General features: G+C 46.1%; 1 protein-coding gene across 1 annotated transcript in view; it reads left to right on the top strand.

The window, feature by feature from the left end:
- VSTM5 (V-set and transmembrane domain containing 5) overlaps window positions 1-15,584 on the top strand; it is a 30,808-nt gene extending 15,224 nt beyond the window's left edge. Inside the window, exons 2-4 of the mRNA XM_081535598.1 lie at window positions 12,560-12,886; window positions 12,984-13,124; window positions 13,234-15,584. Of these exons, the coding sequence (XP_081391724.1) occupies window positions 12,560-12,886; window positions 12,984-13,124; window positions 13,234-13,277 (512 nt within the window). The 3' untranslated portion in view covers window positions 13,278-15,584. The remainder of the gene's footprint in view (window positions 1-12,559; window positions 12,887-12,983; window positions 13,125-13,233) is intronic.
- Window positions 15,585-15,829: the final 245 nt, after the last annotated feature.

Below are 15,829 nucleotides of genomic sequence, written 5' to 3'. Positions count from 1 at the left end.
GTCCTCTAGATTATCCATTTTATTGGTATATAGTTGTTAGTAGTAATCTCTTATGAGTCTTTATATTTCTATAGTGTCAGTTGTAATTTCTTTTTCATTTTTGACTTTACTGATTTGGGCCCTCTCTTTTTTTTCTCAATGACTCTATCTAATGGTTTATCAATTTTGTTTGTCTTTTTAAAGAACCAGCTCTTAGTTTCATTGTTTTTTTTACTATTGTTTTTTTAGTCTCTATTTCTGCTCTGTTCTTTATGATTTTTTCCTTCTAATTTGGGAGAGAGTTGTTATTCTTTTTCTAATTCCTTTTGGTACAAGGTTAGGTTGTAGATTTGAGATTTTTTTTGTTTCATTGTTGATTTGAGATTTTTTTCTGTTTCCTAAGTTTGTATCCCTATAAACTTCCCTCTAAGAACTGCCTTTGCTGCAACCCATAGAATACGGATCATTATGTTTTCTTTTTTTTTTTTTGGTTTCCAGGTATTTCTTTTATTTCTTTAGTGAACCATTGGTTGTTTAGTTGTGTATCATTTAGCCTTCATGTGTTTGTGATATTTGCAGTGTTTTTCACCTGTTGTTGATTTCTAGTGTCATAGTGTTGTATCAGAAAAGATACTTGATAGGATTTTACTTTTCTTAAATTACCTGAGACTTGTTTTGTGGCCTAGCATGTGATCTATCCTGGAGAATATTCTGTGTGCACTTGAAAAGATGTGTATTCTGCTGCCTTGAGGTGGAATATTATTTATATATCTATTAAGTCCTTCTGGTCTAATGTGTCATTTAAAGCCAGTGTTTCCTTATTGATTTTCTGTCTGGATGATCTGTCTATTGATGTAGTAGGGTTTTAAAGCACCCTACTGTATTGTGGTACTGTCAATTTATCCATTTATGTCTTTTCATATTTGCTTTATATTTAGGTGCTCCTGTGTTGAGTGCATATATATTTAGTGATCAAATAAGCAAGTACCTGTGAAGCAAAAAGCATGAATCCTTTACCCTAATCCCCTGCCTGCCTCACAAGTTGAGATAGTACTTGTGAAGTACTTCGTCAATTGTATTGATATAAATGTGAATTGCTAACATTTTCAAATGTGAAAAATCTAGGACTCTGACCCAATCTTAGCATGCATTTTGTTTATTTATTGTTTTTATTTAAATAATACACATACTCACTAAAATATTCTAACTGTTCAAAAGGATATAAAGTGAAATGTAAAGTTTTCTCCTATCCCAGACACTCAGTCCTTTCGCTGAAGACAACCAAAGACACCTGATTTTTAGAATACCCTTGGGAGATACTTTGTGCATGTTATGGATAAATGTGCATATCTGTGTGTGTGCACACATGCATATATACATATCATTAGTTTACTCAAATAGAACAGTTTGTACACACTGTTCTGCTCTGTGCTTTTTCATTATTTTTGAGATCATTTAATATCAATGCTTACAGATCTATCTCATTTTTAAAGTGCTGGTGTAATATTCCAAAGTATGAATATTGATGATTTACTTAATCGGTTGTGACATAATAAGAAATATGTATTTGTTTTCTGCTCCTGATTCCTGAAAACCTAGCAATTTCCTGGGTGATATCAATGATAGGAACTTCTCTTTTTTTTTGGCTGTACCATGTGGCATGCAGGATCTTACTTCCATGACCAGGGATTAGACCCAAGGCCCCTGCAGTGGAAGTGCAGAGTCTTAACCACTGGACCAACAGGGAAGTCCCAGGACCATTTTTGTTACCATATTTGGTCTATTCTCTGGTTCCTGACATATAAGCTTCTAAGACCCTTGGATTCTCCAGAGTTATGAATGGTTTTTTTGTTTGTTAATGATGTGACTCTTGGAAGATGAGGGCTCATTGGCACGGATTAGAAAGTTGGAACTTTCAAGGCTTCCCTGGTGGCTCAATGGTAAAGAATCCATCTGCCAATGCAGGAGACATGGGTTCAATCCATGATTCGGAAAGATCCCACATGCTACAGAGCAAGTAAACCCATGTGCCACCACTATTGAACCTGTGCTCTAGAGCCTGGGAGCTGCAACTACTAAGCCCATGTGCTGCAGCTACTAAAGCCTGTGCTCCACAGCAAGAGAAACCACCACAATGAGAAGCCTGCTTACCACAACTAGAGAGTAGCCCCCAGCTCACCACAGCTAGAGAAAAGCCCACTCAGCAACAAAAACCCAGCTCAGCTGTAAATAATAGCTTAAAGGAAAAAAAGGAAAATCTGAACTTTTAGCCCCTACCCCTGAAGGAAGAAACACTGGGGATTAAGTTAATCACTAATGGCCAATGATTTAATCATGCTCATGTAAAAGTGAAAGTCGAAAGGGAAAGTGAAGTCGCTCAGTCATGTGACTCTTTGTGACCCCAGGGACTGTAGCCCATCACGCTCTTCCGTTCATGGGATTTTCCAGGCGAGAATACTGGAGTGGGTTGCCATTTCCTTCTCCAGAGGATCTTCCTGACCCAGGGATCAAACCCAGGTCTCCTGCATTGTAGGCAGACGTTTTACCGTCTGAGCCACCAGAGAGCATTATGGGACCTCCCCCTAAAACACTAACTGAATAAGTTGGAAAAGGAGAGCTTCTGAGCTGGTGAACAGATGTAGGTGCTGGGAGAGTGGTGTGGCCAGAGAGGATATATGAGAGCTCTATGTCCCTCCTACATACCTTTCCCTGTGGTATCTTTTCTGTGTGGCTGTTCCTGAGTTGTATCCTTTATAATAAAGTGCTCATAGTAAGTAAAGTGCTTTCCTGAGTTCTGTGAGATGTTCTAGCAAATTATCAAACCTGAGGAACCATGGAAACCTCCAGTTTATACCCAGTTGGTCAGAAGTACAGAAAGCTTGGACTTATGATTGGTGTTTGAAGTGGGGAGCAGTCTTGTGAGACTGAGCCCTTAACCTGTGGGATCTACACTAACTTCAGGTAGTAAGTGTCAGAAGCATTCTTTATAGAGTAAGAAACAGTTTTCATCTACTGGTTCCTTACCAATTAACACATACGTTGTCACCAGTCTTTGGCTACTGCAATTGACTGTACTATGCTTCAGTGACAATATCTGCACTTGTATCTTTGCATCTCTGTGCCCTTACTACTTGTAGGATAAGTTCCTAGAAATAGAATTTATGGGTCAAAAGATATGTGCTATTTAATATTTCTATAGGTTTCACCATATTGCCCTTCAAGCAGATCACGCCCACTTATAATCACCACAGTAATGATTCAGTATAACTTCTACACACTCCTGACAACATAATGTTATCAAACTTTCTCACTGTTCCTAGTCTGATAGCAGCCAAGTCAATCAGCTTTCCCAGCCTAGGTTTCACTGGACTGGGATAAATGTATATGACAGGTAGTACTTAACGAGTGTTGCCACTAGAAATGGTGGCTCTTGCTGTTTTTGAGTGATTTTTCTGGTTGGAGTACAAACACAGGAACCTGAAGGAAAGCAGCCTGCCAGCCTTGATCTCAGCTTGCATCTCTTTTGTTTGGGCTTGGCTGACATTTGGGTGACTTCCCAAGGCCATTATACAGCACTGTCAAGGGGATGGGAGGAGCTCCCTCAGGGAGGAGGTGAGCTTTGGTCTCTGAGTAATCAGGCACCAAGCTGGGGAATTACTACCTGAGCTAACAGAAGGGATAGGTACCCTATAAATTATGTGTGGATGTCAATCATTAACACCATTCATGGCATCTAAACCAGAAAGCCAGTATTTGGGGTTGCTGTATTGGCCCCTCATGAAGCTATGTTTCTTAAACTCCAGGCTTGCTTGTTTCAAGAATGAAGGGGACATGCATATTTCAGTTCCAACTTAAAATTGTGCTATTTCTCGTCTTAGCTATTTGACTCTAGTTGGGAAAGGAGTCTTGTCAGAACCTCCCTCAATCAGAACTGTGCCTCAGCACAGGTCCAACCCCACACTTTCCTGATCTTTCCAAATGGGCAGCAGTTCAAGCGGCAGGGCGTGTGTGTTTGCTGCTGCAGCTGCTAAGTTGCTTCAGTCATGTCCGACTCTGTGCGACCCCAAAGACGGCAGCCCAGCAGGCTCCGCCGTCCATGGGATTCTCCAGGCAAGAACACTGGAGTGGGTTGCCATTTCCTTCTCCAATGCATGAAAGTGAAAAGTGAAAGAGAAGTTGCTCAGTCGTGTCCGACTCTTAGCGACCCCATAGACTGTAGCCTACCAGACTCCTCCGTCCAAGGGATTTTCCAGGCAAGAGCATGTGTGTTTATTTATCCTTTATTTGTTCTTTCCTATGAATATATTGTGAGCACCTACGAAGTACCAGGCCCTGTGCTGGGCAGTAGTATTTCTGAAATGAACTGAGGATGAGTTATCCCAGCAGAGATCTCTCCAAGGCAGCTCTGCCCTGCGTGTATGCATTTCCTGCCCCACCCCCACTGCTGTCTCCCCAGTCCTGGTCAGAGGCGGGTCCAGGTCTGTCCACACTCAGCATTGCAGGGTGCTCCCAACTGGGCTCCAGCCATGAGTTCTCCTGGAGGTGCATAGGACAGGAACATGTGGTGGGCCCAGGGCAGTGCAGGTGAGGTGCATAGATGATAAGATTGTGAATTCTGCAGCCAGATTGCCCTTCCTGAAGCCCAGTTTCGATATGTCGTGAAGATGGCACTAGTGGTAAAGAATTTTCCTGCCAGTGTAAGAGACATGAGAAATGCAGACTCAATTCCTGGGTTAGAAAGATCCCCTGGAGGAGGAGGTGACAACCCGCTCCAGTATTCTTGCCTGGAGAATCCCATGGACAGAGGAGACTGGTGGGCTACAGTCCAGGGGGCTGCAAAGAGTCAGACATGACTGAGCAACTGAGCACATGCTTCCTCTTGAATACCATCCTGGGGCCTCACTGCCTGCAGATAACACGTTCAGTTGATCCCAGCCTGTGACAGATTCCTCGTGGTACAGCTTGTCTGTGCTTCTGATTCACCAGGCCTCAAACATAAGCATCCATCATGCCCCTCTGGTGGGCTGTTTTCTCAGCTGGACCCTTCCTCCCTTTCAAAATCTTAGTCTTCAAGCCTCAGCTTTAATGATGTCTTGCCTCTCCCCAGCTCCTGCAAATATCCTGGCTTATTACCGGGACACTTGAAGAGTACCCCAGATTTCCACCTATGCTCTGACACTTAAACTGTGATATTGCACAAATTACCTAACCTCAGTGCCTTTCCTTCTCTTTAAAATGGGGATGATGGTATACTTTCCTCCAGGCCAACACACACAAGCCAGTGCCCTGCTGTGGAGGGGGCATGGGGAGTGCAGGGCTGGGCTTGATCACTAAAAAGGGGATGCAATGAGATTGCTGAGCTGTGGAGATGCCTTTGGGAGACAGAGGGTTAAGGAAGAATGACTTGGGACTTACCTGGTGGTCCAGTGGTTGCGAACCTGCCTCCCAATGCCAGGGATGAGGATTTGACCCCTGGTCATGAACTGAGAGCCCACATGCTGCAGGGCAGCTAAGCCCACAGCTTCAGCTAGAGAAGCCCGAGCACCACAAGTACTGAACCGTCGCATCTGGAGCCCACGCACCGCAACTCAGCACGGCCGAGAGAACACAGGGCAGATGACTCTGTCCCGCTTACCTAGAGCTGGCTGCCTCTGTACCCACTGTCGAGCCCTCTTGAGCACCTCAGGAAGCAGCTGCTGTCTTGTTTATTCTTCAGTGTTTCTGTGAATCTCAGATAGGGTGACCGGCTGTCCTGTTTTGCCCATGACCATGATTTTAGCCCTGAAGCTCTTGAACCTGGGAAAACTTGCAGCCTTGGCAAACCAGGAGTCTTGGTCCCCCAAGGCCAGTGACCAACTAATGGGGAGGGTATGGGGGGCTGCAGGCCCGGAGCAGGCTCCGTGTGCTGAGCCTCATCCTTGCAGCCCTCCTCCGGAGGTGTTCCAGTCCTCATTCCACAGCGGAGGAAGCGAGGCTCTTAGTAGTGAAGGCTCTGTCTCCAGGTCTCACAGCTAGGAGGTCCCTCCCGTGAGCTCCTGTAGATCCGCCCATATCAGGTGTCTCCACCACACCTCACCACACCTGGAATGACCCTTCTGTGATGGGACTCATCGCTCCAGCACCCTGCTCCAGTCCTTCCAAGTTAGGACTCCGAGATGTGGCTTTCTGACTCATGGTTTAGCTGCATACAGTCTTTTTTAAAATGTAATTTTATTAATTTTTACTCAGTTAGATTTAGTTGTGCTGGGTCTTCACTGCTGCATGGGCTGCTCTCGATGCAGTGGCTTCTGTTGTTGTGGAGTGCAGGCTCCAGGGCACATGGGCTCTGTAGCTGTGGCTCCCAGACACCAGAGCAGAGGGGCAATAGTTGTGACACATGACTTGGTTGCTCCAAGGCATGTGGGATCTTCCCAGATCAGGGATCAAACCCATGGGTCCTGCATTGGCAGGTGGACTCTTCACCACTGAACCACCGGGGAAGCCCCTTAGCTGCATACAGTCTTGATAAGGAGGCTCATGACGATGACGCTTGTTTCCTGGGTCTCTCCTGATGATTACACAGGCTGGATAGGTGGCTTTCCAGATAAGTGAGGTGAAAATGAGTTGTGCTGATTAAAGTGCATCCTGCATAATGGGTAATATGTATCTCCCCATTAATTCATGTTCTTGTTTCCCAAAACTGTGGCCCAAATACTAAGCAGTATTATCCTTTATTGTGATTTGGCTTGGCTTTCTCACAAGGAGGATATATTTAAGGGAATATATCCTCCTTAAATAATCAGTTTTTAAAGGCAGCAAAGCACTACCCTGTAATTTACTTGTACAGAAAGGAATAAGGACAAATCCTGTTATATTCCAGCCTGTTGCTCGGGAGCTGGTGGCGCTTGCCTGGTCTTTCTCTTTGACTGGTCTCCAGGGGGCGTCAGCAGCTTTAGGAAGTCAGGTTTTCAGGAAGCCCCTTGGTTCAGGTTCCACTGACTTCTGTCCTGCTGATGTCGTCAGTTCATGACCTCTTCCTCAAAGGAAGCATCTGCATCTATCTTGGAAATTGGTAGAATTTAGTTCTTTTCTTCTTTCCATATAGAATTCAAGTAAATATGAAGAGCAAGGTAAACTTTTAAACTTTGCTCACCAGATTGTTTGGTCTAATCAGGAGAACTTTAAAAGATTTCTTAAACATTTTTTTTATTATCAATTTAATTAGTGTGAAAGTTCCAAATAATGTAAATGTATAACTTAAATTTTCTGTTGCCATCCAATCTCTAGTGCATAATCCCTATTAATATAGCACATATTACTCCAACATTTTTCAATACAGAATATATACATATTAGCACATATTTACTCATATGTAAATAAGATCATAGCATACTGTTTTATAAATATAAAAGAACATTTTTTTGGCTGTGCGGGGCCTTCACTGATGTGCACGGGCTCTCTCAAAGTGTGGTACATGGGCTTCTTGTCGCTGCGGCTTCTCTTGTTGCTGAGCATGAGCTTGAGAGCATGCAGGCTTCCATAGTTGTGGTACTCAGTGTTAGGTGCCCTGAGGCGTGCAGACTCTTCCCGGATCAGGGATGAAACCGGGTCCCCTGCATTGGCCGGCGGGTTCCTAACCACTGAACCATCAGGGAAGGCCTGTAAATTTATTTTTTAACTGAATAACATGTCATAGATATCTTCTTTCGTCCACACAAAATTCATTCTTGCTCATGGCTGCCTGGCATCCATTTTACAAGTAAAATCTAATTTACTGCATCAACTTCCTTGAGTAGAACATTTGAGCCAGGTCTGAATGTTGGCCTGGCCACTCAGTTCCTCTGGACTTGTTCTGGAATGATTTTGACATATGGTGCAGGGGTGGTTACTCATTAATTCAACTTTTTAAACAATTGACAAACAGTTTGCCTTTAAACACTTAGAACTATTAATTTTCCTATTAATCTTTGCCATAGACAGTTTATTCCTAATTCTATGTATCAGGAAGAGGAGGAACTCTTTGTTCCTAAAACCTAATTAAATGCCTGATTCATTTGTCAGATTAGGAGGTTTCTCTGGTCAAAAGAAAATACAGAAACTAACAAGGACCAGTTGGGCAGTTTCCAGCTGTGTCAGCATCTGAAAAACTTGGGCTTACTATTTTTGTTTTTCAGTTTTGCTGTTTCTTGAGCCAAAGTAACTGAAAGGCTTGAAATGGAGGTTCCTGAAGTCCCTATTAAAATACTTCCCTGGTGGCTCAGATGGTAGAGAATCTGCCTGCAATGCGGGAGATCTGAGTTCAATCCCTGGGTCCAAAATATCCCCTGGAGAAGGAAATGGCAACCCTCTCCAGTATTCTTGCCTGGAGAATCTCATGGAGAGAGGTCAACAAGAGTTGGACACGACTGAGCGACTAACACACTTCACTTTTTTTCTATGTGTGTAGAAGCTTTTGTTTGTTGTTGTTGTTTAGTTGCTAAGTCGTGTCTTTTGTGACACCATGGACTGTAGTCTGCCAGGCTCCTCTGTCCATGGGATTTTCCAGGCAAGAATACTGGAGTGGGTTGCCATTTCCTTCTCCAGGGGATCTTCCCAACCCAGGGATCAAACTTGTGTCTCCTGCATTGCAGACAGATTCTTTACCACTGACCACCAGGGAAGCCAAACCACCCAAGCAGCAACATTTCTATGAGAACATTTCAACAAGGCTCACCTCCTTGTTCGTATAATAATTAGTCATTCACTTACTCATTCAACAAACATTTATTGGCCAATTGCTGGGTGTCAGACCTTATGCTGGGTACAGGGAACACTGAGATGAAGAAAGCACTTACTTCCTACCCTCCAAGGGCTGACCTGAAACTTAACCTCTGTTTCCTTCCTGAGAGAGAGAGAAAGCAAATGTGGCAAAATGTTAGTAATTGGTGAATTTAGTAGAGGGTGCGTAGATATTAATTATACTTGTCTTTCAACCTTTCTGTGAGTTTAACATTTTTAAAAATGAAGTTGGGGAGAAAGTATTTTTCTGTTACTTGGCAGCTGTAATTCTTAAAAGCTATTATTACCTCCCAGTTTTTTAGCATGGAACCTATAGGATTATCCCCAGCCACTTAGTGAAGATTTAGGAGAGGAATGGTAATAGCATATTTTGGGGATACGTGTGCATGTACTAAGTTGCTTCAGTTGTGTCCAACTCTTTGCAACCCCATGGACCCCATGAGCCCACCAGGCTCCTCTGTCCATGGGATTCTCTAGGCAAGAATACTGGAATGGGTTGCCATTTCCTACTCCAGGCGATCTTCCCGACCCAGGGATAGAACCTGAATCTCCTGTGTCTCCTGCATTGCAGGCAGATTCTTTACCCACTGGGCCATCGGGGAAGCCCATATTTGGGGATAGGAGAGGACAATGAGAAAAGTCTGGATAAGTAACAGATGTGGTTACTTGGAGCCACACAGCAGGAGCCCTGAGGCAACTGGGCACCCAACAAGTAAAGGGGTTAAACAGGAAGTGGAGGTGAAAACCCAGGCATGGGCTCCAAGCCTGAATCCTACCCTACCCCGTCTCCAGCCAGCCCTGACCATTCTGTGTGTGTGTGTGGTTGGTGGGGAGAGGGGGCTGGTACAGGTTTGTCACATTCTGTGCCCTCCACTGGCAACCACTGACCTTTGACTTGAGCATGCTGCTGCTACTGCTGCTAAGTCACTTCAGTCGTGTCCGACTCTGTGTGACCCCATAGACGGCAGCCCACCAGGCTCCCCCGTCCCTGGGATTCTCCAGGCGAAAATACTGGAGTGGGTTGCCATTTCCTTCTCCAATGCATGAAAGTGAAAAGTAAAAGTGAAGTCGCCCAGTCATGTCTGACTCCCAGCAACCCCACTGACTTGAGCATAGAGGTTAAATATTTGAGCTTTGGAGTTGGCAATCTTTGTGAGAATCTCAGCCTTGCAGGGTGAACCTGGACCAGCTAGTGAATCCTGTTGGCGCTGGAGTTTGTTACAGCCTGGATAGATTTGCAGGGGGTTGTATGATGCTTTAAAGACACGGTTGTGTGTGAAGCAGTTAGCACAGGGCCTGTGCATGGCACCTACTTAATAATGTATCATGACATGTTCCATCCTAGCCAGTGGCTCAGCTGTTCATCTGTACACTCACGCAGAAGTCTCTGCTTGATGCCTCTTTGCCTCACCCACCCCACAGCTGTAATCAGCAGGTTCTGTCCTCTGCTCCCACATGCATCCTAAGTCAGTCCCCCGTCACTGTCTCCAAGGCTGTCTCCAGCTCTAGCCCCTGCGGCAGCCGCCTGACTGTTCTTCCTGCCTCCACAGTGACTCCCTTACCCCAAGACGTTCTCCATGGTGGGCTTTCTCAAGCTCAGTGGAGAATGTCACCTTTCTTCTCAGCCTTCTTTTTTTTTTTTTAAATATACATATTTAATGTACAGGATTGTATTCCAGGTAAACATAGGTTTCTTATACTGATGAATATTTAATTGCAAATATGAATACTCTAACTTACACTTCTATATAAAGGAGAAACTTCAAATTCTGTTCTTTAGGAAGAGATGGAAGGCAAGTAATACCTTAAGAGCAGCTATTGCCATTTCTCCCCTTTCCATGGGTGATCTAACATTTTACATGGATTAGTTACAAAAGGAAATATTAGGTTCCATTGAATTTAAGCACAAGATACAGCTAAAATTTACCACTGAGAGTTTCTATGAGTGTGAATAAATAAGTTAATTAAATATTAGGTTCAAGGCAGATTCCAAAACTAACTGAAGTATGACCAAAAAAATGGTATATATACCTAATAGTCAGTTAATATAATCTTTGCAATTCAGTATGTTCCAGGCTTCCTTTTCTATGCCAGTAAGATGCTTCCTTTTTGTCCCAATGTCTTCCATTGCTGGGCTCCAAGACATTAAACTTTTTAACATCATCAAGGATTTATCTTAGAAACAAACAACTTCTTTCTTCTTTCTAAAGGTCATGGTTGTTTTTTCTGCTACTTGCTTCTTTCAGCTAGTTATTAACCTCCTCGTGTGAGAAAAGTTACTGGGCAAGAACAACCAGTCTGTGTTGGCTGTCCCACAGTGTGCTGCTGCTGCTGCTAAGTCGCTTCAGTCGTGTCCGACTCTGTGCGACCCCATAGACAGCAGCCCACCAGGCTCCCCCGTCCCTGGGATTCTCCAGGCAAGAACACTGGAGTGGGTTGCCATTTCCTTCTCCATCTTCTCAGCCTTCTTACGGCTTCCCATCACCTCAACTCTCACATCACGACCTGAGTCCCGCCCAGCCCTCCAGCCTCGCCTCCTGAACTACCCCTGGCTACCTGCACTCTACATTCTGGCCTTCCTTCTGTCCCTCAGACGCGCCTGTTCACTCTCACTTCACTCTTTCAGTTGCTCTCTCTGCCTGAAATGCATGTTTTCACATGGTTACCTCCTTTTCCTCTCTGTCCCTTGGGTCCAGTTCATTTCCACAGAGAGGTTCTCTCTGACCATCCTGTCTAATGTTGTGTACCGCCTCCATCCCCACCTACCTGTTTCATTATCTTTAAAGTGCTTATAAAGTGCTCTTGTGTGTTTATTTAACTCTTGTATGTCTCCCTTATACAATGGAAGCTCTAGGAAATAGTGAGGGATAACCTTGTGTTTTGTTCAGTGTTCTAGCTTGGAATGCCATAACAAAATATGGCAGACTGGGGAGTTTAAGCAACACAGATTTATTTTCACATAGTTTGGAGGCTGTGAAGTCTCAGATCAAGGTTCTGGCAGGGTTTGGTTTCCAAGGAGAGCACTCTTCCTGGCTTGCAGACATCTGCCTTCTCACTGTGACCTCAAATGGTCCTTTCTCCGTATGAGAGAGAGAGAGACTGTTCTTACAAGGACGCTAATCCCTGAGGACTTTCCTGGTGGTCCAGTGGTTAAGATTCCACACTTTCGGTATATGGGGTGTGAGTTTGATCCCTAGTTGGGAAACTGAGATTCCACATGCTGTGTGGAACAGCAAGAAAAACCCAGAAAAACCAAACCACTAAACCTACTGGAGCAGGACCCCACACTTATGACCTCATTTAACCCTAATTACCTCCCTAGAGACACCACTTCCAAATATAGCCACCTGGGTGGGGCAGGGAAGGGCTTCAACATAGAAATTGTGGGGAAGGGGAATACAAACATTCAGTCCGTAATATTCACCTTGGTAGTGTTAGCATCAGAACCCAGAAGAGAGCCTGACATGTAATGAAGAGAGCCTGACGTGTAATGTGTGCTAAGTTGCTTCAGTTGTGTCCAACTGTTTGTGACACTATGGACTGTATGTAGCCCACCAGGCTCCTCTGTCCATGGGATTCTCCAGGCAGGAATACTGGAGTGGGTTACCATGCCCTCCTCCAGGGGATCTTCCCAATCCAGGGATCGAACCCGTGTCTCTTATGTCTCCTGCATTGGCAGGTGGGTTCTTTACCACTAGCGCCACCTGGGAAGCCCCTGACATGTAACTCAATAAATACTTGCTGAGTAAAGGAATGCAGGAGAGAATCTGACTTCCCTTCGAGCCTGTGTAAGTGGCCCCACGTCTAGCACTCCATCCCGCAGGTCAGGGCGTATCACTGTACATTCCCCAGCCAGCCATCAACGCCACGGTGGCAGAGGACATCCTGCTCTCAGTTGACTACTCCTGCCATGGGATCCCCACCATCGAATGGAAGTACACGTCCAGCTGGGGAGTGCAGAAGATCGTGGAGTGGCAGCCGGGGACTCAGGCCAACATCTCCCAGAGCCACAAGGACAGGGTGTGCACCTTTGACAATGGCTCCATCCAGCTCTTCAGCGTGGGCGTGCGGGACTCCGGCTCCTACATCATCACGGTGACCGAGCGCCTTGGGAGCAGCCGATTTGGCACCATCGTGCTGCACGTGTCAGGTGAGACGCTTCCGGGGCCCCCAGGGCCTCTAGAAAATTGGAGTGTGTGGGAGGCCAACTTGATATTAAGAGACGTTACCTCCCCCCTGCCTTGTAGAGATCCTCTATGAAGACCTCCACTTTGTTGCTGTCTTCCTTGCTTTTCTCGTTGCTGTGGCCGCACTGCTGATCAGCCTCATGTGGGTTTGTAATAAGTGTGCCTATAAATTCCAAAGGAAGAGAAGACACAAGCTCAAAGGTAATTCTCCGGGCCTTGTGATGATCAAGGCCTATGTTACCTTCTTCTCACCAAGAAAGCACCCCCAGCTGAGTGGCAACTTGCAGTCAGTGTGTCTTTTGCTTTGCAGAAAGCACAATGGAGGAGATTGAGCTGCAGGATGTAGAGTGTTAGCCAAGGCCAGACCCAGTGACATTCCTACCTCAAGAGGAAGATGTGATTTTCCAACAAAAGGAACACACGTGGCCAGTCCTGCCCGAGCCTCTTGTTCTGCCGTAGCCACCTATTGCTGCTGGGGTAGCTGCATGCTGACGAAGCTGACTGCCTGGAGCTGGATTCTGGATTGGACCACATCAGTCCCAGTGGCATGGAGGTCAAAGACTGGGAGGGCGGGTGCTGTGAGCCGGCACTGTGCTCGGCCGTGGGGCTATGGTGGCCCAGTGCCCGGTCTGCTTCCTCACTGCACCCTGCTCCAGCGGGGCGGGGGGCACTGGAGGGGTCCCCATGCCTGTGTGCTCTGTGCTCAGTCATATCTGACTCTGTGACCCCATGGACTGTAGCCCACCAGGCTCCTCTGCCCATGGGATTCTCCAGGCAAGAACACTGGAGAGGGTTGCCGTTTCCTCCTCCAGGGGGTCTTCCTGACCCAGGGATCGAACCCGGGTCTCCTGTGGCTCCTTGCCTCGTAGGTTGGTCTTTACCTCCTGAGCCATCGGGAAGCCCCATAGCAGAGGCAGGAGTGTTTCCAGACCAAGCGTGCAGTGCTATAACACACTCTCTGTGCTCTGGTCTTCTCTGCCTGTGGCCGCCTCCCGCTTCTCCCGTGGGGACTGCTGGGAGCACCTCCCAGAGCACCCCCCTCCTCCCTGTGGCTTGGAGCTTTAGGGAGAAGAGCTAAATTTGTTCTGGGGGGGACCACCATTGGGAACAAGGGACAGAGAGAGAATCGCCTCTTTTCCTCTCTCACTCCAGCGTTAATTAGACTTTCCTTCCTGAGGCCCCGGGGGAGGCCACTGTGAGGAGAGCAGCTCATCTCCATGCGGGCAGCCCCCTGACAAGCTGGGGACACCACCTGTGTGAAGGCTGTGGCTGCAGGATGGGCAGGAAAGTCAGCGCAGGCTTCGAACCTGCCCCTTCAGTCACTCACGCTTCCTGGCACGTCAGGGCCTCGCTGGCTCCCAGCGGGCTGGGGAACACCTGGCCCTCACCTACCTCACCCTCAGAGTATCAAGCGAAGCCCACAGTAACACAGAGCACTCAGAGCAATTAAAGGAAGCTATGAAGAATCTTCCAGAGTCTAGGATGCAATGAGCGCTATGCTGGGTCCTGGAGAAAGTCAAGCGCCCTGGAGTACTGGGGCTCCAGGTGACACTGGGGATGGGCCACAGCTGGCCCCGGCCCTTAGACTCCGAAGTCACTGGCCACCGTGGGTACTTGTATCTCTCCATGCCAGCCTCCTTTCAGCAAGCTCTAAAGCAGGCCTGAATTTATCTTCTGTTCTCCTTTTTCTCTCCAACATTCTTAGCTACAAATCAAAGATACCACTCCATTTATTGGTGGGATTTGACCTTATTAGCTGTGTCCCCAGCCCTCAGCTGCAGATTCACCCATGCACAAATGAAGGAGACCTAGAACATTCTCTTCTCACTCCCTCCAAGTCCCCAGTGTCCACATTGCTTCCAGAAAGTTACCTAGAGACATTAGTATAAGGCTTTTGCCTACATACTGTCTCCAGGGTTACAGGAAGGAATCTTTTAGGTTACGGGAGCTATCATCGATCCAAAGGCATTACTTGATTCAGAATGCCAGATAGCAGCTAATCTGCATGACTGGCTTATAGCCCAAGCGCATGACAGACACAGGTGTACACAGATACACCTGTGCCCTTTCCCCACGCAGCAGCCCCGGAACCAGACCTCCGCCGTGGAGGACCGGTTTCTTGCACTATTCTCCAGCACCACAAGGAAGCAGGATGAGACACACCAGAAAAGACCAAGGATAACCTGACTCTTCCTTTTTCGCACAGCAAGCCCATCAGGAAATCGGATTAAATCTAGTTAGCTGCCAGAACCTTTGTCCTCTTGACACCTTACCTGCTTTCCCAAACTCTGCCTCTCAGCTTCTCAGAAGTCAGGGGTGGTAATCTTTGTATAAAAGGAGAAGTGGAAAAGAATACCCAGCGAGAGGTACCAATCCAGATATAAATTAAATTTGCTCCCCCACCCCAAATCTTCACCAAAGGTTGTTCCTTCAGCTTTCCATGTTTCTATTTTTCACTTTGAAAGCTCCCCCCAGTTTGAATATTCCTGTGGAAAGTTTTTGATTCTTGAGCCTGGGAGTTCTATTTTCCAAAAAAGAAAATATTAAATCATAGAGGTTTAGCCACTGAACATGTTAAACTGTAAGTTATGTTTCAAGCTGTGAAAAAAAATAAACTGTTTTAAAGGCTGAAATAAAACCTGAAAATAAAATGCTGATCCTTTATTTGTGAGCCTATCCCTGCAGAGAACTCAGAGGCTTGGAGGAGGTTTCCGTCAGCCACAGACAAGCAAAACCCTCAGCCAGAGCCAGGGGCCTGGCAGAGTTTTAAATGACACTGGAATTAATCACATTGATTCTAACCATAAACATTCTTCAGCAATTCAGAAAAACACCATTATTCTCCCCTGCATTATAACCAGAAGACTAATTTGAAGCTCTTGCTTCCAGAATGTGACTTACAATTC

The sequence above is a fragment of the Giraffa tippelskirchi genome, chromosome 10 (genome assembly GCF_054371585.1).
Source record: "Giraffa tippelskirchi isolate mGirTip1 chromosome 10, T2T-mGirTip1v1.2.pri, whole genome shotgun sequence".
NCBI lineage: Eukaryota > Metazoa > Chordata > Mammalia > Artiodactyla > Giraffidae > Giraffa > Giraffa tippelskirchi.
Note: the sequence above shows the minus strand (reverse complement) of the source record. Positions and strands in the feature narration are given on the sequence as shown.